The sequence below is a fragment of the Xenia sp. Carnegie-2017 genome, unplaced genomic scaffold (genome assembly GCF_021976095.1).
Source record: "Xenia sp. Carnegie-2017 unplaced genomic scaffold, XeniaSp_v1 HiC_scaffold_24, whole genome shotgun sequence".
Lineage (NCBI taxonomy): Eukaryota > Metazoa > Cnidaria > Anthozoa > Malacalcyonacea > Xeniidae > Xenia > Xenia sp. Carnegie-2017.
The window spans coordinates 14179966-14204638 of record NW_025813487.1 but is presented as its reverse complement, the minus strand read 5'-3'; the positions used below and the strand labels follow the sequence as shown (position 1 = coordinate 14204638).

General features: G+C 37.7%; 1 protein-coding gene across 1 annotated transcript in view; it reads right to left on the bottom strand.

Annotated features, from left to right (window-relative positions):
- Positions 1-20488, bottom strand: part of LOC124451938 — a 30804-nt gene extending 10316 nt beyond the window's left edge. Inside the window, 25 exon segments of the mRNA XM_047002538.1 lie at positions 592-843; positions 1669-1953; positions 2050-2116; positions 2720-3121; positions 3399-3536; positions 5567-5721; positions 7817-8035; positions 8425-8497; positions 8575-8688; positions 9505-9585; positions 9587-9766; positions 10740-10894; positions 11285-11366; positions 11444-11520; positions 12047-12118; positions 12207-12257; positions 13140-13268; positions 13518-13659; positions 14358-14477; positions 14601-14704; positions 15286-15401; positions 16140-16246; positions 17156-17238; positions 18207-18380; positions 19578-20488. Of these exon segments, the coding sequence (XP_046858494.1) occupies positions 592-843; positions 1669-1953; positions 2050-2116; positions 2720-3121; positions 3399-3536; positions 5567-5721; positions 7817-8035; positions 8425-8497; positions 8575-8688; positions 9505-9585; positions 9587-9766; positions 10740-10894; positions 11285-11366; positions 11444-11520; positions 12047-12118; positions 12207-12257; positions 13140-13268; positions 13518-13659; positions 14358-14477; positions 14601-14704; positions 15286-15401; positions 16140-16246; positions 17156-17238; positions 18207-18380; positions 19578-19940 (3741 nt within the window). The 5' untranslated portion in view covers positions 19941-20488.
- Between the last annotated feature and the right edge of the window lie 4185 nt (positions 20489-24673).

Sequence of the window (24673 nt, the reverse complement as noted above, 5' to 3'; positions counted from 1 at the left end):
TCTACAGATCGAAATAAAAAACGTTTGAAAAAAAAATGCAAATAGTTATTTTCGTGAATCAAATCCTACGAAAATTGTAAACTAAGTCTATGATTTTTGGTCAAACTACGACTTCGGTTTCTCTCAAATATATTTGTGGCCGAAAAGCCTATTACGAGTATGCTACAAATGAATCCATGGCAACAAAACCGAACCAACAAAACCAGATAAGATAATATTACTATGGCATGCGCGCTTAAAAAACGTGTCGACAGATGAAGTGGAAAGTCCATCTTTCTTACAGCGTATACAAACATTTGTTCCTAATCCTTCCCGTATGCATACGCACAAAATCAATATATGGTTAATAATTCCGCTTTCTACAAATACGCAAAATTATTCCCAAAAATAACCCTAACGCTTAATCTCACAGTGCTGGGCTATTGTCTACTGATAATGGTTGGAAGTCGGATTGACCCTTAACTTCCTAACTTATTTTGTCAACTGAGTTTCATACGTAATTGACGCCGTATAGAAACTAAAGGAAAGATAGATTTGACAATCAACTTCACGCTTTATAAATACACCTCACTATAGCATATAGATACTAACCTCTATCGATCCTCGATGTTCCGTGGGAGTCATCTCCACGCCACTCTCCGAAGTCACGCTAGACGGCCGGAGTTTGTCTGCACCGACCGGAGCTCGGAGGCTGGCGGTCACGCCACTGTGCTTGGTACGTGGCACTCCAGGTTGGTAGAAGACTTGAGAGTTCAGGGAAACTTTAGGACGCTTCCGCCGGACTAGTCGCGATTGCATGGACTGGTTCCCAATAACAGGCACCTGACCAGGTAGCACTGCGACCTGTGAGAAAAGAGACAACTGTGCAGAAATTAAGGAACATGGAAAGGGGACATAACGTTTTAAGGAGACAAGAGAGATGAGAAACCCTGTTGAATACAAAGAAATAGCAGAAAATTATGTATTTGGAGAGGAATTCGGGGGGGGGTGATCTTAGTTGGCAAAATTTACACCGAATACATCCATTTGAAACCAGTGGATGAAAGGCCAAAGATAAACAAAAGGGCAAATCTCCCGTCACGTGGGTCACATTCAGACTATCGTATTGGGATTCTGTTGTTATTCTTAGCCGAGAGCGTGGACATTTACAAGTTACAAAGTACAGGATATTTATAGTGTCTTAAGCTAACTTCATCAGGAAACATATGCTATTGTAGTTTTTCATTACTTCAATCAGAGATACACGTACAGGATATTTATAGTGTCTTAAGGTAACTTCATCAGAAAACATATGCTCTTGTAGTTTTTCATTACTTCAATCAGAGATACAAAGGCAACATGCCTGACCACCAAAAGAAGCTGAGTTCTGAGATGGCAAAGTAATGAAAAATACATGAAATACGTCATTCAATAATCCTAATTCGAAGGAAAATACACATATTAACACATGGTGTAACTTATTATACAAGCAGTTTTGAAATGTTATGCGGGCTCAATTTGAGAGAACATTCGTTACACAAGTAGTTTCGAAATATTTCCATGCAGGCTCAAATCGAAAGAACGACCCAAAATCAACATCCTAAATCAATAACGCGGTAAAGTTTACAAAACCACAGTACTATGCTCGTTCAGAAGATATTCTACAGACATTTCCTTAGTCCAACTTACACTTGTATCTGCATTCAATTCAAAGGAACCATGCTTATGGTTAGAACCCGTAATGTTCTTCTTCACCTCGATGGGCACCTTGGGTTTTGCCCTATACTTGGAGTAAGCGTTATCATTGGGCGCGATGTTTTTTCCCGCCTTGTCTATTTTGGTGTGAATAAAAACTTCTTCGTCGGTGTCATGATCGCTCATAGCGTCGGCACTATCATCCACGGAAGAAATACCGTCGTCGACCTCCCCGTTGTGGATACCGTTTTCCAGCTCGTTTTTCAACCAAGTGGGAGCCTTTGAGAGATGGAAAATAATGACACGAAAAGTAAGTAGGAAAACGTCAACACATGACTAAATTGAAACAAAGCAAGTATTTCAAGAAAACCGTACATCGCCCAGTGTATCCATTTCAGACGAGCTCGACTGTCCAGCTGTTGTCGAAGAATCCGTTTGCCTTCTAAAACTAATATCACATGAAGTATTTTTCGAACGCAATCTCGCGAGAACGCCATGTAGAAAAGATCACAAATTATAGGGAAAGTCGGTTATGTGGGAAATCGCGTAACCATTTCATATCATTTGCCAGCTTATCAGGCGTGCATGCAAGAGTACCAAAACTCCTGAAAAATGGGTGTTTCAGTTATGTCAGGGGGTTGTAGGACGATTGAAGTAAGTAAAAAACGAGTCTCGCGGTAATGCTTTGCGCGCTTAGCCAGCCACAGGTGAATGTTTTCGTGGCAACCAAAAATGACGGCACATCAGGTTGTTAGTGCAGCAATATGTCTACCTAGTCAGGTCTGTCAATGCTAGAACACGGTAGGCCAACAAATAAAGAAATAACGAAAGCTACGTTCAAACAAAGACGTTATTTCACATTTGGTTAATCAGAAAACAATCCCTAAACTCCGTATTAGATGTTGCAATTCAACAGCAGAAGTAAACGCGAGCGCGCAAAGCATTACAGGGAGACTCGTTCTTTAACAAATTGGCAGATTTGGTAAGTTCCACATTGAACGAAAAACAATTACTAAGAAAATGGCAGAAAAACACGCGACATTACCTTGTACCAGAGTCATTCAATTCATGTTTGGAAAACTTCCTGAGGTTGTTGTCGTTGGTAAGCTTCCTATGATTCGTGTAACTATCTTCACGTTTTAAAGATCTTCTTTTAGACTTCCTTCGAGGCGCGGGCGCAGTCGTGTCGATCTGCACAAACATATTTTCACCGTAACCGGCGATTTTCCTAAGGAACACCGGGTAGTCGCCGTCCTTTTCGTTGGGCCCGTTAATCGCATCCCATTGAAAGAGGAGGTTCGGTGTTGATAACGGCTCAGAAATGGTAACTCGGAGACAGCCGTCTATACGACATCGGGACAAGACGTTCCTTAGCGCGCAATCTCGAAGGTAGTTTCCGGAATAGCTTCGGAAGTATCCGCTACGATGTCGGTCATTACTAGTAGATCTATCAAGAAGACAATGGACAAATTTATGACCCAAGCCTTCGCTAGAAATGCCGAATACCTGTAGCTACAATTATTATACAATATTGGTGAAATATCGATCGTGATTGGCAAGAGCCTACGGATGTTTCTCAATCGGTCAATGCTCGGCTCTGCTTCGGCAGAAAGCATTGACTTTGCTCTGAATAAATATCGATATTATACCCGGTTTCATCCGATAATTACTAAACACCAACTCCTCTCCGCATTTTAAACGAAGATTAAGACAAAAACACCTACCCATGTATCCCATCAACGGTAAGGTTTACATTCGTACTGTCCGAGAGCGCATCCTTACGACGATGCCAGAGACAGTCGTGATCGACGCCGGATACAGGTCTTGAACGCGAGCCATAATCCTGTCTCCCAGAGTTGGGTCTGAAGAAAAAACGAGGAGTTTTGATAAGTCCACAGCGCATATCTATATTACGTGTCTGGTATTTGATGTCAAGTTTTGACATAGAATTTCGCGTCATGCCCGGAACTTTAGTAAGAAACTCAGGGATGACAACAACATTACGTATAATTTTGACTTTAAAAAACACTACTTACAACTTACAAGGGAGACAAGCAACACTACAAAAGCAGGGACGACAAATTAATGATCGGGGGGAGGGGAGGGTCATATTCATACATTCATCGCTTGTTATAATCTGTAATCAAAATTGATTTGAATACAAACTAATAAAGCAGAAAGAAAATATACGGATGCTAGCCTACCCTCTCAAAATTATTCCACCGGCCTGAGAAGTAAAATCGACTGTAAACACTATTAGAAAGGAAGTTATTGAAACCATAAGTGTATAAATATATTAAACTACTGATGTTCAACACTGGTAGGAAGGAAAGTAGTGGCGCAATAAAACGACAGTCAGTGACATTACTAAGCCCTTAGTAACCGAGCGCGAGCTCTTTACGGGGAAATATCGGACCGAGGTTTTTTGAACAAACCGATCCCGTAGGGTGAGGTTCATACAAAAGACAGAGGTCCGACATTTCTTAATGAAGACCGAGAAAGCGAAGTTAATAAAAGGTGTATTATATGGCATCGTTCAACCTGAAACGAAGCTTGCTTTCCATCTTCTCCTCACTGTTTTGCACTGGTTGGCTTTCACTTCTCTAGTTTTTGTCAGTAAAAATAAACTGTCTGGTTAATAAAACTTTCCATCTTCTCCTCACTGTTTTGTACTGGTTGGCTTTCACTTCTCTAGTTTTTCTCAGTAAAAATAAACTGTCTGGTTAATACAACTTTCCATCTTCTCCTCACTGTTTTGTAATGGTTGGCTTTCACTTCTCTAGTTTTTCTCAGTAAAAATAAACTGTCTGGTTAATAAAACTTTCCATCTTCTCCTCACTGTTTTGCACTGGTTGGCTTTCAATTCTCGAGTTCTTGTCAGTAAAAATAAACTGTCTGGTTAATAAAACTTTCCATCTTCTCCTCACTGTTTTGTACTGGTTGGCTTTCACTTCTCTAGTTTTTGTCAGTAAAAATAAACTGTCTGGTTAATAAAACTTTCCATCTTCTCCTCACTGTTTTGTATTGGTTGGCTTTCACTTCTCTAGTTTTTCTCAGTAAAAATAAACTGTCTGGTTAATAAAACTTTCCATCTTTTCCTCACTGTTTTGTACTGGTTGGCTTTCACTTCTCTAGTTTTTCTCAGTAAAAATAAACTGTCTGGTTAATAAAACTTTCCATCTTCTCCTCACTGTTTTGTACTGGTTGGCTTTCACTTCTCTAGTTTTTCTCAGTAAAAATAAACTGTCTGGTTAATAAAACTGTCTGGTAAATAAATTTGGTGGGGGACAAGTAGCAAGGCTTCACGTGCCGTCCCTGATTTCGACTGATTGCTACAAAACGCGAAAAGATATGATGATGATGACTGTTTGCTTTACAAAGTTTGTTTACATTTAATCGAAAAATTACGCGATATGGACCGTTGACCATTACCATAATGTAATGGACCGGCAAAAATGTTTCTGAGCCAATCAATGCGCACCAATTTGCCGGAAGTGACGCATGCCTTGTAACAAACAATGGTAAGAGAGCATACAGCGGCGTAACGGTTGCGAAAAAAGACCGTTGCTACCCCAAGCATTAGCGGATTCAGCGTAGGTGAAAATAAATAATATCTCCTGTACTTTCATTTCAAAAACTCTATTGATTTTGAATTTCTAAGAAATATAATTTTACCAATGGACCTGGCTATAAGGTGCTTAGAAATGTAAATAATTGCCGAAGTGTGCTGCAGTAATTCATTTTGACGTACCCTAGATACGCTACTAGCCCTAGGCGACAATTATATTAAATAATACATCATCAAAGGATAAATTTTCGCGTAAGAGGTTAATGTCTTTGTCCATATTCGAAATCAAGAAATAAACATATGTGTTACGAGAAATATGCTAACCTTGGTGAAGTTATGTTGTTTTCGGAAATAGCAGAGCTCAAACTTGCACTACGAATAAAAGCGTCGTCACAATCGACACCAGGCATACTGCCCCAGAAATATATAGTGTCTTCGTCGGTACCAGTCAATGTAAAGTAGTCGCCACATTTAATCATCTGTTACAAACGGCAAAAGACATAAAAATAAGAACAAGATAAGTGAAGACATGAATGACATAAGAATAAAAACAAGACAAGTGAAGACATGAATGACATAAGAATAAGAACAAGACAAGTGAAGACATGAATGACATAAGAATAAGAACAAGACAAGTGAAGACATGAATGACATAAGAATAAGAACAAGACAAGTGAAGACATGAATGACATAAGAATAAGAACAAGACAAGTGAAGACATGAATGACATAAGAATAAGAACAAGACAAGTGAAGACATGAATGACATAAGAATAAGAACAAGACAAGTGAAGACATGAATGACATAAGAATAAGAACAAAACAAGTGAAGACATGAATGACATAAGAATAAGAACAAGACAAGTGAAGACATGAATGACATAAGAATAAGAACAAAACAAGTGAAGACATGAATGACATAAGAATAAGAACAAGACAAGTGAAGACATGAATGACATAAGAATAAGAACAAAACAAGTGAAGACATGAATGACATAAGAATAAGAACAAGACAAGTGAAGACATGAATGACATAAGAATAAGAACAAGACAAGTGAAGACATGAATGACATAAGAATAAGAACAAAACAAGTGAAGACATGAATGACATAAGAATAAGAACAAGACAAGTGAAGACAAAAATGACACAAGAATAAGAGCAAGACAAGTGAAGACATGAATGACATAAGAATAAGAACAAGACAAGTGAAGACATGAATGACATAAGAATAAGAACAAGACAAGTGAAGACATGAATGACATAAGAATAAGAACAAAACAAGTGAAGACATGAATGACATAAGAATAAGAACAAGACAAGTGAAGACATGAATGACATAAGAATAAGAACAAGACAAGTGAAGACATGAATGACATAAGAATAAGAACAAGACAAGTGAAGACATGAATGACATAAGAATAAGAACAAGACAAGTGAAGACATGAATGACATAAGAATAAGAACAAGACAAGTGAAGACATGAATGACATAAGAATAAGAACAAGACAAGTGAAGACATGAATGACATAAGAATAAGAACAAGACAAGTGAAGACATGAATGACATAAGAATAAGAACAAGACAAGTGAAGACATGAATGACATAAAAATAAGAACAAGACAAGTGAAGACATGAATGACATAAAAATAAGAACAAAACAAGTGAAGACATGAATGACATAAGAATAAGAACAAGACAAGTGAAGACATAAATGACATAAGAATAAGAACAAGACAAGTGAAGACATGAATGACATAAGAATAAGAACAAGACAAGTGAAGACATGAATGACATAAGAATAAGAACAAAACAAGTGAAGACATGAATGACATAAGAATAAGAACAAGACAAGTGAAGACAAAAATGACACAAGAATAAGAACAAGACAAGTGAGACATGAATGACATAAGAATAAGAACAAGACAAGTGAAGACATGAATGACATAAGAATAAGAACAAGACAAGTGAAGACATGAATGACATAAGAATAAGAACAAAACAAGTGAAGACATGAATGACATAAGAATAAGAACAAGACAAGTGAAGACATGAATGACATAAGAATAAGAACAAGACAAGTGAAGACATGAATGACATAAGAATAAGAACAAGACAAGTGAAGACATGAATGACATAAGAATAAGAACAAGACAAGTGAAGACATGAATGACATAAGAATAAGAACAAGACAAGTGAAGACATGAATGACATAAGAATAAGAACAAGACAAGTGAAGACATGAATGACATAAGAATAAGAACAAGACAAGTGAAGACATGAATGACATAAGAATAAGAACAAGACAAGTGAAGACATGAATGACATAAAAATAAGAACAAGACAAGTGAAGACATGAATGACATAAAAATAAGAACAAAACAAGTGAAGACATGAATGACATAAGAATAAGAACAAGACAAGTGAAGACATAAATGACATAAGAATAAGAACAAGACAAGTGAAGACATGAATGACATAAGAATAAGAACAAGACAAGTGAAGACATGAATGACATAAGAAGAACATGAAAATTGAAGAAAAGTAAACATGGCAAAAAAACGCACACCACCTTACCGTCACGTGTTTTCCAACCATCGATCTAACACAAGCAGGTGATTCGACAGTCTTCAGGTTACCCTGTCCTAACTGACCGTATCTATTATCTCCAAACGTATGTAGTTGTCCCGACTCCATGAGCACGCAACTATGAGTTGGACCCAGGCACATATCAATCACGATGTGTCGCGCTAAAACTTTGAGAGGGGTCGGTGTGTTTCGTCCTTCCACTTGAACCTGAAAATTGCGTACAGAAATTCATGACGTCCATGGAAGTTCATGGAAATAAAGGAGTATCACGCCATTAAACATAAGTTGGAGTTGAGTTCATAGAGAAACATAGAAAAAATAAGATACCACAATTTTACATCATTACACATTATGTTAAAGTTTAGTTTACAGAGAAACATACAAACAACAAGATTCCATAATTTTACATCACTAAAAATAATGTTGAAGTTGAGTTCGTAGAGAAACATAGAAACAACAAGTTTCCACAATTTTACATCATTAAACATAGTGTTAAAGTTGAGTTCATATAGAAACATAGAAACAACAAGATTCCACAATTTTACATCATTGAACCCATGCTAAATTTCAACAGAAATGAATAATGGATTTCATACCTTTGTCAAAAGATTCTTCATTTGAACAAGAAAGCCCTGTCGATTATTGAGACCAAGTTTATTGTTCGTATTTCTGTAAGTAATAAAACAACACGATACGTTTTTCAAAGAAAAAATGACACACAAAAAATCATCTCAAAGTCTCCGTACCTTCCACAAGCGTACAATGTTCCAGTATCAGTGAGAAACATCGTTCCATCCACACCACACCTCGATTTTGTGATTTTTACACGGTCGACAAACTCCACCTTTTCAGGAGACTTCCTAAAGGGATTACAGCGGTTTGTTGTGAAGAAACATATTATATAAGATGATCATTAATTTTCCTGAGAAACTAAATGGTACAGAATGGTACAGAAAAACCCACATTCATCTAAAAAGTCCATTCAATAAAACCCACATTCATCTAAAAAGTCCATTCATTAAAACCCACATTCATCTCAAAGGGGTTATTTAAGCGCATTAGAAAGGATCTGGTAATAACAGTTACATGTCAGGTCACACTGGTAACAACCTACCTAAGTTACTCAGCAAGGTACTGTACTATAGCATAAAGTTACATATCAGGTTACACTGGTAACAGCCTACCTAAGTTACTCAGCAAGGTACTGTACTATAGCATAAAGTTACATGTCAGGTTACACTGGTAACAGCCTACCTAAGTTACTCAGCAAGGTACTGTACTATAGCATAAAGTTACATATCAGGTCACACTGGTAACAACCTACCTAAGTTACTCAGCAAGGTACTTCACTATAGCATAAAGTTACATGTCAGGTTACACTGGTAACAGCCTACCTAAGTTACTCAGCAAGGTACTTCACTATAGCATAAAGCTACATGTCAGGTTACACTGGTAACAACCTACCTAAGTTACTTAGGAAGGTACAGTACTATAGCATAAAGTTACACGTCAGGTTACACTGGTAACAACCTACCTAAGTTACTTAGCAAGGTACAGTACTATAGCATAAAGTTACATGTCAGGTCACACTGGTAACAGCCTAACTAAGTTACTCAGCAAGGTACTGCACTATAGCATAAAGTTACATGTCGGTGACACTGATAACAGCACCTTACCTGTTGTTTTCGTCCCCAAGCCCCAACCGTCCATCCGTGCCGCAACCCCACGTGTACACACTGCCATCGTCACAAACGGCACACGTGATGAGGCCCACAGCTCAAGCTAACGGTATCTACAGCTAATAAACCTTCGACCAACTTTGGGCGGGAAACACTCGACCAATCACCGTGGCCCATGCAACCGTGATCACCGTCACCGCATGACATCACAATGCCATTATCAGTAAGCAGGACAGTAAAACGATCACCACAGCAAGCACTGAGAACAAAAAATTATGTAAAACTTTCACGATTATCTCGTTGAACTAAATACGTAAATGGATGGCTGCATTTCTATAAAAATGCCTGTACTTGTATAAAGCAAAATTTTGCCCCAAGACGCGCGTGTGTGGGGTTCATCTTTCCTCGGGAAGTGCGTGGAAAGGTTGAGACAAAATTATTTAAAACCCATTCTTCTAGATAGCTAAACACCGTGTCAAGGTGAGTTCAAAACTCGTCCAAGTCACATGTTTTTCATGTGCATATTAAAAACCGTGTTAGGATTAATATATTATGTATTCTCTGATGATGGCTTTGGAATAAAGTCGAAACACGGTGCCATCCAGTAAACTGCTATAGTGGCAAGAATCTCTCGTCTATACGCAGTTTAAAAGAGATTTGACTCGTCTCCACACCCTGTGGGCTTGGTAGCTCAACAGGTAGAACGGCGGACTAGTATCCCGAAGGTGCGAGTTCACATCTCGTCCAAGTCACATGTTTTTCATGTGCATATTAAAAACCGTGTTAGGATTAATATATTATATATATTCTCTGATGATGGCTTTGGAATAAAGGTGAGGCAAGGACGCCATCTTAAAAGGTGGCAAAAAGTAAAACTCAAAATGAAAAATAAGTTAAAACAAAGTTTAAAAAACCCATCCTATCAAACATTTAAAGAATCAAACCTAGACTATCAACTTTGCAAATGCATATCAACTCAGCAAAAGCAAATATTAGTCGTAAATATTGGTCAGTTTTGCCACTTTTCAAGATGACGGCTTGCCTCACTCATTATTATACAATATCAGCGGAGTCCGTTAACTAGTAGATTGGGTTCTAAATCATTGGTTAAGACTAGTCAAAATGCCGGCTTCAAATTTGGCGGGAGATAGCCTTCCACTTATATTCAATTCAATGCATTATCCTAAGCTTCATCATTTGAAAAATTATTTTACTTTACTTCTTAAACTTACGTTACAACATTTTTCCCTTTCACTCCGTCGATTTGCGTGGGTATATCTCTCGATACCAGGTCTCCGTGACCGAGCTGTCCCCGGCTGTTGTCGCCCCAGGTATATACGGCACTCTCCGATGATACCACGCACACGTGAGTCTTGCCAACACTCACCTTAATAATGAAAAAATATATGGTAATGAATAGCCGAAGATTATGAATGTCACTTCAAAGGCTTTGAAAAACTCAGAAGGATAGCAGTAGCGTAACCAGCCTGCGGATTTACTTTCGGTACGTAAATTCTTAATGAATTCCATTTCTTTACAAAACTATTGTTCTCGCCGTCAGTAAACACAAAAATACTTGCATAGCGAGAGCAAAAAGTCGGGCTGGCTACGTTACGGAGGGATAAAATTTAGGAAACAATGTTCATTTAGTGCAGTATGCTTTCAAATGATCTGTTTCTCAAGCAAGTCCTCGAAAAAGAGGTGGGTTCCCCCCGTAAACGATGTTCGTTTCAATCAAGTGGGGGTGGGGGTGGGGGTAGAAGAAGCTAATACTTACATCAACAAGTTTGATTTTTACAGGAAGATCGATGGGCAAAACAGCCGACATTGTTCCCAAATCAACATAATACAATATGGATCTGAAATAAATAACAGCATTTGCTAAAGAAATTACTACTTGAATGGCATCGCAATGAGCTTAGCTAACATGACGTACCGCCGTTTTTCTTTCCGTTGTGGATTCAGGGCGTTTTCCAAAGAGTTTGCATCGCATTCGTCAAACTGACAAAGCAGCTGCAAAAAAATGACAGAAATTCAACGATCTCTCCAACGATGTGGAGTTAACAAAATTTTGCCGGATCTTCAAAGGAAGGTCAACGGAAATGGCAACACGCAAATACCACTCTAAGAAAAGTTGCTGTCGTCCAATCGCAGGAATGAATCTACGATGCTTTAGTAAGAGGGAGGGGAGGGGGTTCGTGCTTTAGTTTGGATTACATTTCAGTAGCCACTTCTTGTTGTAACATGTCAGACATTGTTGTTAAATTCAGTTGCGTTTTTTATTATGATTGGAAGTGTGTTTCATTAAACATTAACGACAATTACGTTTGCCTGTTTTCCACAATTGGTTGGGAAATTCGCACCCCTTCATCAACCCTCTGGGCTTAGTTTGTAGGGAGGCCCACCCACTCCCCGAAATCCATTCCTGGTTAAATGTATTAATGAATCAGTTGGAGAGTGGGAAGGTGTTCTTTCAAGCGCAAGGAGTGTCAAAATAGGAAAACTTACAGAAAGGAATCTGTTCTCTGTTTAAACTTACTTCGTGAACTCTCGACACCAGTTCGGACGCGTTCGGCCGGTACTGCGGTTCGATTTGCAGACAATCGCGGACCTTGTATAAATCGAAATATAATACGATTACTTTAATTGTGGGAAAAATACATCTACCTTGTCCCTCGAGTAGGCAAATGAAATCATACCAAAGACTTGAAATCGTGACTGTAGTTTCCACGTATGGGAGCAAATTGACCCTAGTTATGGAGAAAATACAATCTTTCAATATATTTGGATTTACATAAGAGATACAGCTCTTGTTAAATGATGGCGACTTCTCACCATATCACTGACAACAGCTCTGAAGTTATTCAACTAATTTATTGATTTGATCGAAACAAGTAATAGTTTCCTAAACATGGCGATAGTAAGTCCTCTCACAAGCGGAGTGAATGAACTAAAACACCACCGGATGAAAGCCTTGGTATTATAAAACTCTTTATCGTCACTAGACTCAAGATTTGAGAAGTTATTCGAGAGTTTTAGTTTGGCGTTTACGGCAAACGGCAAACCTCAACTAACCGCTTGCCGTTAAGATTTGACGTTTGTAAAAACATTTGAAATTAGTTTGGCATTTTGCATCTGCATTTTACAACTCGCATTGTCCTGAGCTAAATTTCATGTTGTGTTAAAAGTTTGTCGATGAAAAAGGCATATTCATGTTTTAAACTCACATAAAAGTATAACTTTGAGCAATAAAACTCACGTTGTACTAAAAGTGCTAAAAAGCTTGCGGTACATCACCTACCGCAAGATGGGCCTCTAGCCGTAAAAACCTCAACCGCAAACCGCAAAGTCATGGTCACGTGACTCTTTTACGGTTTGCTGTAAACACCAAACTAAAACTCTATATTGAGTACAGTGACGTAGCCAGCCCTCAAATTTGTTCCTGCTATGTTAATTTTTCTGTGCTCACTCCCTGTAAAAACAACAGATTTCTAAAGAAATGAATAATGTTAATGTTCTAAAATTTACATAGCAGGACCAAAACTTGCGGGCTGACTACCGTCACTGATTAATGAAGTATAACATCACAGGGAAGTGGACGAATCACAACACACATTGATCCCACAACGTACCTTTACAATTTTATTTACAAGTGCGGGTAAATTTGTACTTTCAAACGTCTTCTGTTTGTTGGCCATTTCATAAAGGACACATCCCAGCGACCAAATGTCACTTTTCTCGTTGTAATCACGACCTTCGCACTACATCGAAATGAAACATCCACGGATGAAATAAGAAAACTCAAGAAATCGACACCCGGCGATAATATAGCTGGCAAGCAAAATCAGGGGGGAAAGACAGCGGGAAAACTTCAAGCGCAAGGAGATGCTTTAGGGTTTGCAAATAGAGGAGCTCGTGAAAAGCAACATTGAATCAAAATTTCAGGTGGAAAGTTTTTCAATACAAATCACGCGAGATAAGAGTCACGCGCGACATACACAATCACTTACAATTTCAGGAGAAATGTAGTAGGGAGTTCCAAGAACTGTGTTCGCGTTGCTTTTCGTATTACCGAGTTGCTTACTGATGCCAAAATCACCCAGTTTCACGTGACCTTCCAGTGTTAGAAATATGTTCTGCGTTTTCATGTCCCTAGAAAATGAAAATTTTTCAATCAATATGTCTTTATATCATTAACATCTAGCGTTTTCAGTAGGACCGATTAATTCTGGTCTGGTGCAAATATGTGATGTGATTTTGAAACTGTATGACGTCCTTATATAGTCCAGTCTAGTGTCTTTATAAGGAGTGATATGTAGTTGAAACTTAAGTCCTTATGTACTCCAGTCAAGTGTCCTCATCAGGAGTGATCTGATGTTGAAACTTGAGACCTTACATCAAAATTTGAGTTCTAATACACTCCAGTCTAGTGTCTTCATCAGGAGTGATCTGATGTTGAAACTTGAGTGCTTGTATACTGTCTTTATCAGGAGTGATCTGATGTTGAAAATTGAGTCCTTATATATTTCAGTCTAGTGTCTTCATCAAGAGTGGTCTGATTTTTAAACTTGAGTTCTTATACACTCCAGTCTAGTGTCGTCATCAGAAATGATCTGATGTTAAAACTTGAGTTTTTATATACTCCAGTCTTGTGTCTTCATAAGGAGTGATCTGATGTTAAAATTTGATCATATACTCCAGTGTAGTGTCTTCATCAGAAGTGATCTGATGTTAAAACTTGAGTCCTAATAATGCACAGTCTTGTATCTTAAGCCAGGAATCATCTGATGTAGGTACCTCAGCCCTTACCAATTAATCAATATATATAAATAATCTTCAACGCTCGATACCTGTGTAATATTTTATGCTGGTGAATGCATTGCAATGCGAGCACCATTTCATAAAACATCTTTAGGATGTCCTTTTCCTCCATTTCGCTGTCCAACTTTGCCAGGTACTGGGCCAAAGTCCTGAAAATGTTTCAAAAGTGAATATATTTCACGGGACCTTGAACCGCGTCAACTGACAACACGAACACGACACATCAACAAGTTTGCACGCAGAAATACAAAGAAACAACCACAAATATTTACCCTCCGTCAGCATATTCCATTTCAATCCATATCGTGCCATCCTCCTCGAAGCTATCGTAGCAATTGATGATGTTGGGATGGTTTAATTTCGACATGATCTTCGCCTATAAATAGACTGGGTCTTAGACATTGGGTCACACACATGCAACACTACTGCGTAAGAAAGATACCAAACTGGAAATGCAGTGATGGACGCTTTGAAAAATATTTGGCGGAGGGGGTGGGGAAGGGGTTGAGGGCTCGTCCCCGAGGCACAAGATTACACATAATATCCTACCATAACAACGAGTCAAAAACCCTTAATGCTTAATACAGGAAGGTGCACAGCACAGAAGTCTATCAAATAGTCATTATTTAACATGACAGTTTTATATAAGTGTGATTTGTGGTGTTTAGTGTAAGATTTTTAGTCTTTCGACATTATTGGGTGCGTGGGGGACGGGGCTAGAGCCATTTGAATGCATCATCTCCATCAGTGGCCGACACTAAGAAAAATATTCTTCATCATTTGAAATGTAACTTCCTGCATTATTCAAATACCGTAGGTACTTAAAACGGGGAGGAGAAAAAACTTTACATTTTTGGTTTCGCAAAGTCTCGCAAACAACGACATCGTCAAAATGGCCTTTTTCAAAGTCGCACATGATGTGCAATTAAAAAAAATCTTTCCCGATTTCCATGATACCTCGTTCGTTGCAAATTGTCTTTCTTGTGCTGTGAGATCATGCATGTTGATCTCCTTTAATATGACCAATGAATCGTCATCTTTCTTACGATATAACACGGCTGCGCCATACGCCCCTATACAAAGTAATAAAGAAATTCAGAGTAGCTGTTTCTTCCCGTTTCAAATTCAACAGAGGCATAGCTAGATAAAATAAATTTGCTTGCGGAAACTATGCCGCCCCAATGATGTCCTGGATCTCCAAACATAAACGGGGAACTACACCAAGCAAGTCCCTTGGGTTAGGAGTAAGGAACAACTGTAATTGAAATCGAGAGCATTTTTGAAAAATGCTAAGCCTTCAAAAAATTTGGTCACATTAATTATTATCGTTTGTCTAAGTTGCATGGACTACATTACAGATAATCAATTTTTGGACTTGCAGTTCAGTACTTGAAAATGGGAAGAAAAATATCGGAGGGGGGAAACAATAAAATTGGGTAAGGGCGATGCACCCCCTCTCACTTACAACCCCCCTCTCACTTGCAATCCCTCTCACTTGCAACCCTCTCACTTGCCATCCCCCTCTCACTTGCAACCCCTCACTTGCAACCCCCTCTCACTTGCAACCCCCTCACTTGCAACCCCCTCTCACTTGCAATCCCCCTCTTTCCTCTCACTTTCAACCCCCTCACTTGCAACCCCCTCACTTGCCCTCACTTGCAACCCCCTCTCACTGTAACCCTCTCACTTGTAAACCCCACTTGCCTCCTCTCACTTGCAACTCTCCCTCTCACTTGCAACCCCTCTCACTTGCAACCCTCCCTCTCACTTGCAATCCCCCTCCCCAGCACCATCACTGATGACATGTTTACCTTTTCCAACAACTCTGATCTTTTCGAAATTACTGATACTTCGAGGTGTTGCACCAGACCACTTCCGCAGCTTCTCGGATACAAAATACAAATCACCCGGCTCACAGCTATATATATATAAAGTAATAGGGACCTCTTTAGGGAAATGGAAAATGTTTGAATTTGGGGAGTTTGAATTGGCAGGAGCTTGAGTTAGCAAGACTTCGAGTTGACAGGAGTTTGCATAGGCGGGTGTTCAAGTTAGCAAAGGTATTGTTAAAATTCTTATGCGTCAATACAATACGGTGTTGTTGGGGTATTGTTAAATTTCTTATTTCAAGCATGTTGTTAAATTTCTTTAATAGGTCAATATTATCAATACAAGTGCATGAGGAATCTTGCTGTTAATTTACTAAAATTATATAGTTATGAAAATAAACTAGATCAATTAATAATGCCACACATGCTATTCAGAAATATCATGTTAAAAATAAGTTGACTAAGCTTCTTGCGAGTAATCAAGGTGCTTCACTAAAAACATTACTTGCAATAAGCTTAGTCAATTCATTATTAGCAAGATAAACTAGATCAGTTATATGAATGCTGCACATAATGCTAATGAGGAAAATTGTGCACAATGAACATTTGAAACCATGTACTTCATGTGAGCAAACTTGTGCACTTCCAACTTATAAAATTTCAACCCTTGAAGTTTACCTTTTAGCATTTCAAATGCAGGAAATGCAGGGAAATCACAACAGTTCATGAGAAATTCAAGTTAACCAAGTTGACCGTTGATGAAGTTAGAGTTAACTAATATAGATGTTTTAATGAACTAACTTAGTTCAAGATAAGTCCAAGGGGGTTAGAATTTACTTTGAATTAGTGGGGAAGTTTAACTCAACTGGGTTTGAGTTATATCGGGATTCCACCATATTACAATTCAACTAAAAAAGGTTTAACTACCTTACTGTAGGGTCCACAGAGCACATGCAATTCGATGTAACAAACAATTTACATAATTAAATTACACATACCCGACACCATCCTCGGAGTTTGACTGCTTCTTTCCGGAAATTTCTGGTCCCATGATATCTTTTGTCATGTTGATGCTCAATCCCTATGAACAACGAAGAGAAAACCTTCATAATAAACCTTCAAAAATATCGAAACAAAAAGTACTAAAAATGTTCTCATTAAAAATTTTTTTCTTAACATACTCAGGGGAGGATTTGGCGAAGGGGGTTGACAGGGTGGCTATCCACTGCCTTTGTTTAGTTGAAATTCTTAAAAAAAGCACTAAATGTTTTTGGTGGTTTACTATTTAAACTACTGAATTCGAATTGCCGGTAAAAGTAATTTAGAAAACATCAAATTAGTCGAAAGTGTGTCTGAAAGGGCAGGTAATGTTATCTCTGCTATGACAACTATGAAAATTATCCCTACCCCACTATGAAAATCATCCCTACCCCGCTACAACAACTATGAAAATTATCCCTACACTGCTATGACTACTATGAAAATTATCCCTACCCCGCTACGACTACTATGAAAATTATCCTCACCCCACTATGACTACTATGAAAATTATCCCTACCCCGCTACAACTACTATGAAAATTATCCCTAAACCGCTATGACTACTATGAAAACTATCCCTACCCCGCTATGACTACTATGAAAATTATTCCTACCCCGCTATGACTACTATGAAAATCATCCCTAACCCGCTATGACTACTATGAAAATTATCCCTACCCTGCATTAGTCTGTCAATAATATGGCATTATCTTAAGCTATGACTATGCTTGACTATCTTGCATTTCTCTTGATATAGCTTAGGCACGGATTGGTGGTCTCAAGAAATCAGCTCAAACCTACACTAGAATACAGTAAACTGCTCCATACCAGGGCTTTAGTGAATAATTTTAAATTCCTATATAAGAACAGTGACAAAACTACCCGACTTAAAATTTAGTACATTTCATCTACCTCATAATAAACAGCATGTCTATAAATTTGGTCTAAAAACCATCACCAAATCCCCATTCCACCTTTGTCTAAATATCTAAAAGACTATAAATCTCACCTCCAAAATGGCTTCCAATTCAGAGACAACATCTTGCCAATCCGTTGACAGCAAGACAGGACAGGATAAAAAATCTAGTCTGGATGATGGGTCACTTCTATCAATCAACATTCCGACTTCCTTGAAGAAATTTCTGACGTCTTCATCTTCATCAAGTGAAGGCTTTGATAGCACCTACAAGGATAATATTTTGAATGTTGAAGTGCTCTAACAGCAATTATGTGTCAAAGAAATTCTATTTGACAGATTCAATTACAAATTTTTGTTAATACGTCAGCTAGAAATCAAACTAATTCTTTGTCTAGCCAACCATGGGTATCATGAAGAGAGAAATTACAACATTCTAGTGTCTTCATCAGGAGTGATCTGATGTTGAAACTTGAGTCCTTATATACTCTAGTGACTAGAGTCTAGTCTAGTGTCTTCATCAGCAATAATCTGATGTTGAAACTTGAGTGCTTATATACTGTCTTCATCAAGAGTGATCTGATGTTGAAAATTGAGTCTTTATATACTTCAGTCTATTGTCTTCATCAGGAGTGATCTGATGTTGAAACTTGAGTCCTTATATACTGTCTTTATCAGGAGTGATCTGATGTTGAAACTCGAGTCTTTATATACTTCAGACTAGTGTCTTCATCAGGAGTGATCTGATTTTAAAACTTGAAACCTGAAACTAAAACTCGAGTCCTTATATACTGTCTTTATCAGGAGTGATCTGATGTTGAAACTCTAGTCTTTATATACTTCAGACTAGTGTCTTCATCAGGAGTGATCTGATTTTAAAACTTGAAACGTGAAGTTAAAACTTGAGTCCTTAGGTACATACCATGTACAGATTAGGCAAATGTAACGATATTAGTTAAGTACCAAGACATGATGCAATATCAAAACGTAACATTTAAATCATTGTGTGGACTGCCTTAAAGTATTTCTGATATGATTAGCCTGCCTCACAGTCTTCGCTCTTATCGGCATTGAGCACAATGAATGAGGCAAAAAAAAGGACAATAACTCTTTAATTTTTCATGTTCGGGATTTCATAACATAACACTAATGCTTGAGAGACGCTTGTTGAAAAACGTCGCCACGTTAGTTGCCAATAACTTTAGGATCAACACTAATTAGTGAATTTTATGAACTTTCAAGTCAACAATATTACGTAATTAATCGGCAGTAAGTAAATGTAAAACGAAAATGTGTTTGAAATTAAAACCAAAGATCATCGCGATTATTTCAGTCACTTTACGTGAAGCTTTGCAAAGAGTAGATCCTTCGAGAAGGTATCAACATATGTGTTTTTCACGATTATGGGGGGCGTACGAGTTTTTATCTCAACAATTCAACAATTATATCTCACGCGATCCCTACCTTTTCTCCATGCAAAGAACATAAAACCATACTTCCAGGATGGCCATGGGCTAAGAAAGCTATACTGACGGGCTTCGTACGCGTACAGGCGTCCTTTATTTTCACAAGCAAACTGTGCAAATCCTCACAATCCTGTTGATAGATCAACAAACTAACTCCGTTCAAAGCTGCCGTTTCTAAAGTCGACGGTTGTCGAATTTTCGATGAAACGACAACCAAACGTCGCACATTTGACGTTGCGGACACAGAAAGCAAGTTCGTGGACGATAAACCTCTGGATATACGCCTTGTATTTGCATCAGAATGTTCGTCCAGTTGATTCAAGCTTACGTTGTCTTTTTCAGGCGGTAATACTTTCGCCATAAGCCCTGAAAGGCGATATGTTTCTCACCCAGGTCTGCTACATTTTACGACTAAATTACAAGCATTCTCCCATCGTGTATTCATTTTTTTACTTGTCATAAAGATGGAGGATGAAGAGGATGTCTGAATTGCGCCATACTTTAAAGCCAGGAGCGAATATTCAACAAGAGAGCATTGAATATTGACACACACTTGATGACATACTCCTCCTAAAATATTGACTTCTCAGTTCTTACTTTGTCTCCGATTTACAGAAGCGCTCAAAATTCTAAAGATAGAAGGAAACTGCACACTCAAATAAATAATTCTCTAAAAAATAATCAATAAAAGTGACTGTCCAAGTCAGTTCTTTCGAAACATTCCCAGAATAATAAGTATTTTTGTTTGATAATTTCAACCGGATATTTTCCCGTTATATGCAATAGTGAATACAACTTTTAAATGATTTCAACCCGATCGGCGATTTCATATTACCCGACGATGACGTCATTTTACATTAGCAAAACGTCATTTTACCAAAATTTACCCGACCAATAATATGGTATGGACGATATAGTGCGAATGGTATGGATGGTAATAATAAATACAACTACTCCTCACTAAAATCACGGGAACCATTTTTTATCAAATTTCCATAAATATTTTCAAGAATCAAAATTCAATATCCTTTCTATTTAGCAGTCGCCATTTTCCGCGCCTCATTTTTAAGTTCGAATGTACTTTCCGCTGATCATAACTGTAGCTACGGTATTCAATGCTTCGAAGGGATTTTTTCACTTCGCAAGACCTAGAGTGCTCGAGCAGAAATGCGTGTTTCTTCAGATAAAGTTGATCTAAATGACCTCTTTTCTGGCGTTCGAATGTTTAGAAGAGGCGTTGCCTCCGTCTTGCAACTCTTATCACACCCTGTCACAATAACAGCACAGCATGGCACCTTCCGCTGGTAATGGCTGCATGCTTTCATGACGTTATTCACAGAGTATTTTATCCAGATTTTCCAGAGGAAGAGAATGACAAGTACGAAGACAAAAACAAAAAGAAGAGGCAGGGGGGTGCAAAGGGAAAAGAAAAAGAGGATGATTTTTCGTCATTTCTGTCATTCGCATTCATTGAACGATTATCGAGCAGATCTTGAAATATCGTTTTTATATAAGACACTTTTTTAGCAGTGACCGATGGATCTTGGTTTGTAATTCATTTTCCTTACAAGACCAATTAACTAAAAAAGGTCAGCGACCGTAGGTCGATATTCAACCGCTCCCCGTCCCTTTGCTAAAAGTAGACCTTTAAGCAATAATGTAGGGGTAGAGTACCTTCGACTAATGTAGACAACCTTCGACTAATGTAGGGTAGAGCAGACCTTTAAGTAATAATGTAGGGGAGTGTATTATATTGCGATATTAAAACGTGAGATTACCTGTATACTGGGTACAAGATATTAGAAAACGGCATCTTAGATTTAAAGCCGTCACTGAATAAGTAGCAATTTGTCCGTTTATAAAATAATCTTGACTGATTACATTGAAATTCTGTAGATACATATTGATCATCCTGTTTAGTGGGTCCTGAGAAGGTTGTTGGTGTCGACTTATGTCATCTTCAGAGTCAATGGATGAGTCAATGTCACGTTCTACAAGCACGGGACGAAATTATTCTCATGCATATGGCAAAAACATAACGGCGCTGTAATTTATAAAAGCCAAAAACAATATAAAAACAATATATTTCGATAATCTACGTATCATCTTCAGGTTACAAGAAATTAACATGTCAGTGACAAACCTTTTAAAAATCCAACATGCTAATTAACACTTATCAACCGAATCAACCGAAGCAGAGAAAAAGTTTTTGAAATTATTTACGTTATTAAAAATATTCGTGGAAAATCACTTTAAGTAGTAGAATAAGAAACATACATACGAAATAAAAAGCTCATGTTTAAATTAACGCAAAATTTGAGAAGGCAACAAGATAATTTTTACTTTAATAGTAATATTTCGAATTTATTACAAATTCATGATCACATAGCGTGACTTAGAGTCTGATGACAATAAATTCGAAATAGGACCATTAAAATAAAAATTGTCTTGTTTGCCTCTCAAATATTGAATTAAAAAGTAACTTTTATTCGGAGTATGTTTCAAATACTATATAAAATTGTCGACTGGAAATGGATTTTGGTAAAATCACTTTAATTTAATGACGTTCTTACGATGGAAATTGTGTGTGTACTTATTTATGAGTACTTGAAGATCTCCGACACAACTAATGACTCTAGGCCTAGAAGCATGGATTGATGCCATTAAACCATCTCTTGAAGAATGTGTGTCAACCAAGATGCATTGCGCATCCAAAATCCTCCAAAGTTCTTTGGTTGTGTTTTATTTCATGCAAATGACTAGCATGATGCTGAAACCAGCTCAAACCATTTGAAATTTCCTGGTTCCTGGTGACCGTTCCTTGATTTGGAAATTTGCAGATACAACTGTAAAAACTTAGCATGTGATATATCATAAGCGTTCAAGCGAGAAGCTAAATTTGTGGGTGTCCTTTCAACATGCGACACCTGCACTCTAAAGTTGTGGGTGCGCGGACACACACGGCTTCCTAAGTCCCTGCCTTCTGAAATAGTCGAAATCATAACGCAGTAGTTCTTAAAACCTGGTTCTCAAATAGTCGTCCGAGTCGTTTCAGTCGTGCCAAAATTTCACAGACGACCCGTGCGACCATATGAGAACATATCAGAGGCGAGAGGGATGACCTCAAATGACTTACACGACTGAAACGACCAGGATCGCTTGGATAGAACTTTGCTCTATCCGGACGAACGAAACGACTGTTGAGAAATGCAAGCGACCTTTTTATGGCGCAAAAAGATTTGAAGAAGCAAATAACCAGCCAAAAGACTTTGTCTTTCATAAACAACAGCCGCCAGTTTTAAATGTTTCGCGTAAAAATTAATTAAACAGTCTCGCGGCGGCGCTAGTACGAATATAGGAAAGTACAATAGCTTGAGTCGTCCCAGTCGTTTTGAAAAACAACGAAAGAACTCGAAACGACTCGGATGACTCAAGTGACTTAATGAGAACCAGGCTTAAAAGAACTGTTTGAAACAAGAAGATCAACCCAATATAGTTCTAAAAAAGCTGTTTTAAAGCTACAAGCTTTAAAGCAATGCTGAAATGCATCGGGCCTTCCACCTTTGAAACAGTTCTTTTAGAACAATATACGGTCAGTGTTCTTGTTTGAAACAGTTCTTTTAGAACAATATACGGTCAGTGTTCTTGTTTGAAACAGTTCTTTTACAACAATATACGGTCAGTGTTCTTGTTTGAAACAGTTCTTTTAGAACAATATACGGTCAGTGTTCTTGTTTGAAACAGTTCTTTTAGAACAATATACGGTCAGTGGTCTTGTTTGAAACAGTTCTTTTAGAACAATATACGATCAGTGTTCTTGTTTGAAACAGTTCTTTTAGAACAATATACGGTCAATGGTCTTGTTTGAAACAGTTCTTTTAGAACAATATACGGTCAGTGGTCTTGTTTGAAATGTTCTTTTAGAACAATATACGGTCAGTGGTCTTGTTTGAAACAGTTCTTTTAAGAACAATATATGGTCAGTGTTCTTGTTTGAAACAGTTCTTTTAAGAACAATATACGGTCAGTGTTCTTGTTTGAAACAGTTCTTTTAAGAACAATATACGGTCAGTGGTCTTGTTTGAAACAGTTCTTTTAGAACAATATACGATCAGTGTTCTTGTTTGAAACAGTTCTTTTAAGAACAATATACGGTCAGTGTTCTTGTTTGAAACAGTTCTTTTAGAACAATATACGGTCAGTGTTCTTGTTTGAAACAGTTCTTTTAGAACAATATACGGTCAGTGGTCTTGTTTGAAACAGTTCTTTTAGAACAATATACGGTCAGTGGTCTTGTTTGAAACAGTTCTTTTAGAACAATATACGGTCAGTGGTCTTGTTTGAAATGTTCTTTTAGAACAATATACGGTCAGTGGTCTTGTTTGAAACAGTTCTTTTAGAACAATATACGGTCAGTGTTCTTGTTTGAAACAGTTCTTTTAGAACAATATACGGTCAGTGTTCTTGTTTGAAACAGTTCTTTTACAACAACATACGGTCAGTGTTCTTGTTTGAAACAGTTCTTTTAAGAAAAATATACGGTCAGTGTTTTTGTTTGAAACAGTTCTTTAAGAACAATATACGGTCAGTGTTCTTGTTTGAAACAGTTCTTTTAGAACAATATTGTTTCAGTCAGTTCAGTTTTAGAACAATATACGGTCAGTGTTCTTGTTTGAAACAGTTCTTTTAGAACAATATACGGTCAGTGTTCTTGTTTGAAACAGTTCTTTTAGAACAATATACGGTCAGTGTTCTTTTTGAAACAGTTCTTTTGAAACAGTTCTTTACGGTCAGTGTTCTTGTTTGAAACAGTTCTTTAAGAACAATATACGGTCAGTGTTCTTGTTTGAAACAGTTCTTTTAGAACAATATACGGTCAGTGTTCTTGTTTGAAACAGTTCTTTTAGAACAATATACGGTCAGTGTTCTTGTTTGAAACAGTTCTTTTAGAACAATATACGGTCAGTGTTCTTGTTTGAAACAGTTCTTTTAGAAAATATACGGTCAGTGTTCTTGTTTGAAACAGTTCTTTTAGAACAATATACGGTCAGTGTTCTTGTTTGAAACAGTTCTTTTAGAACAATATACGGTCAG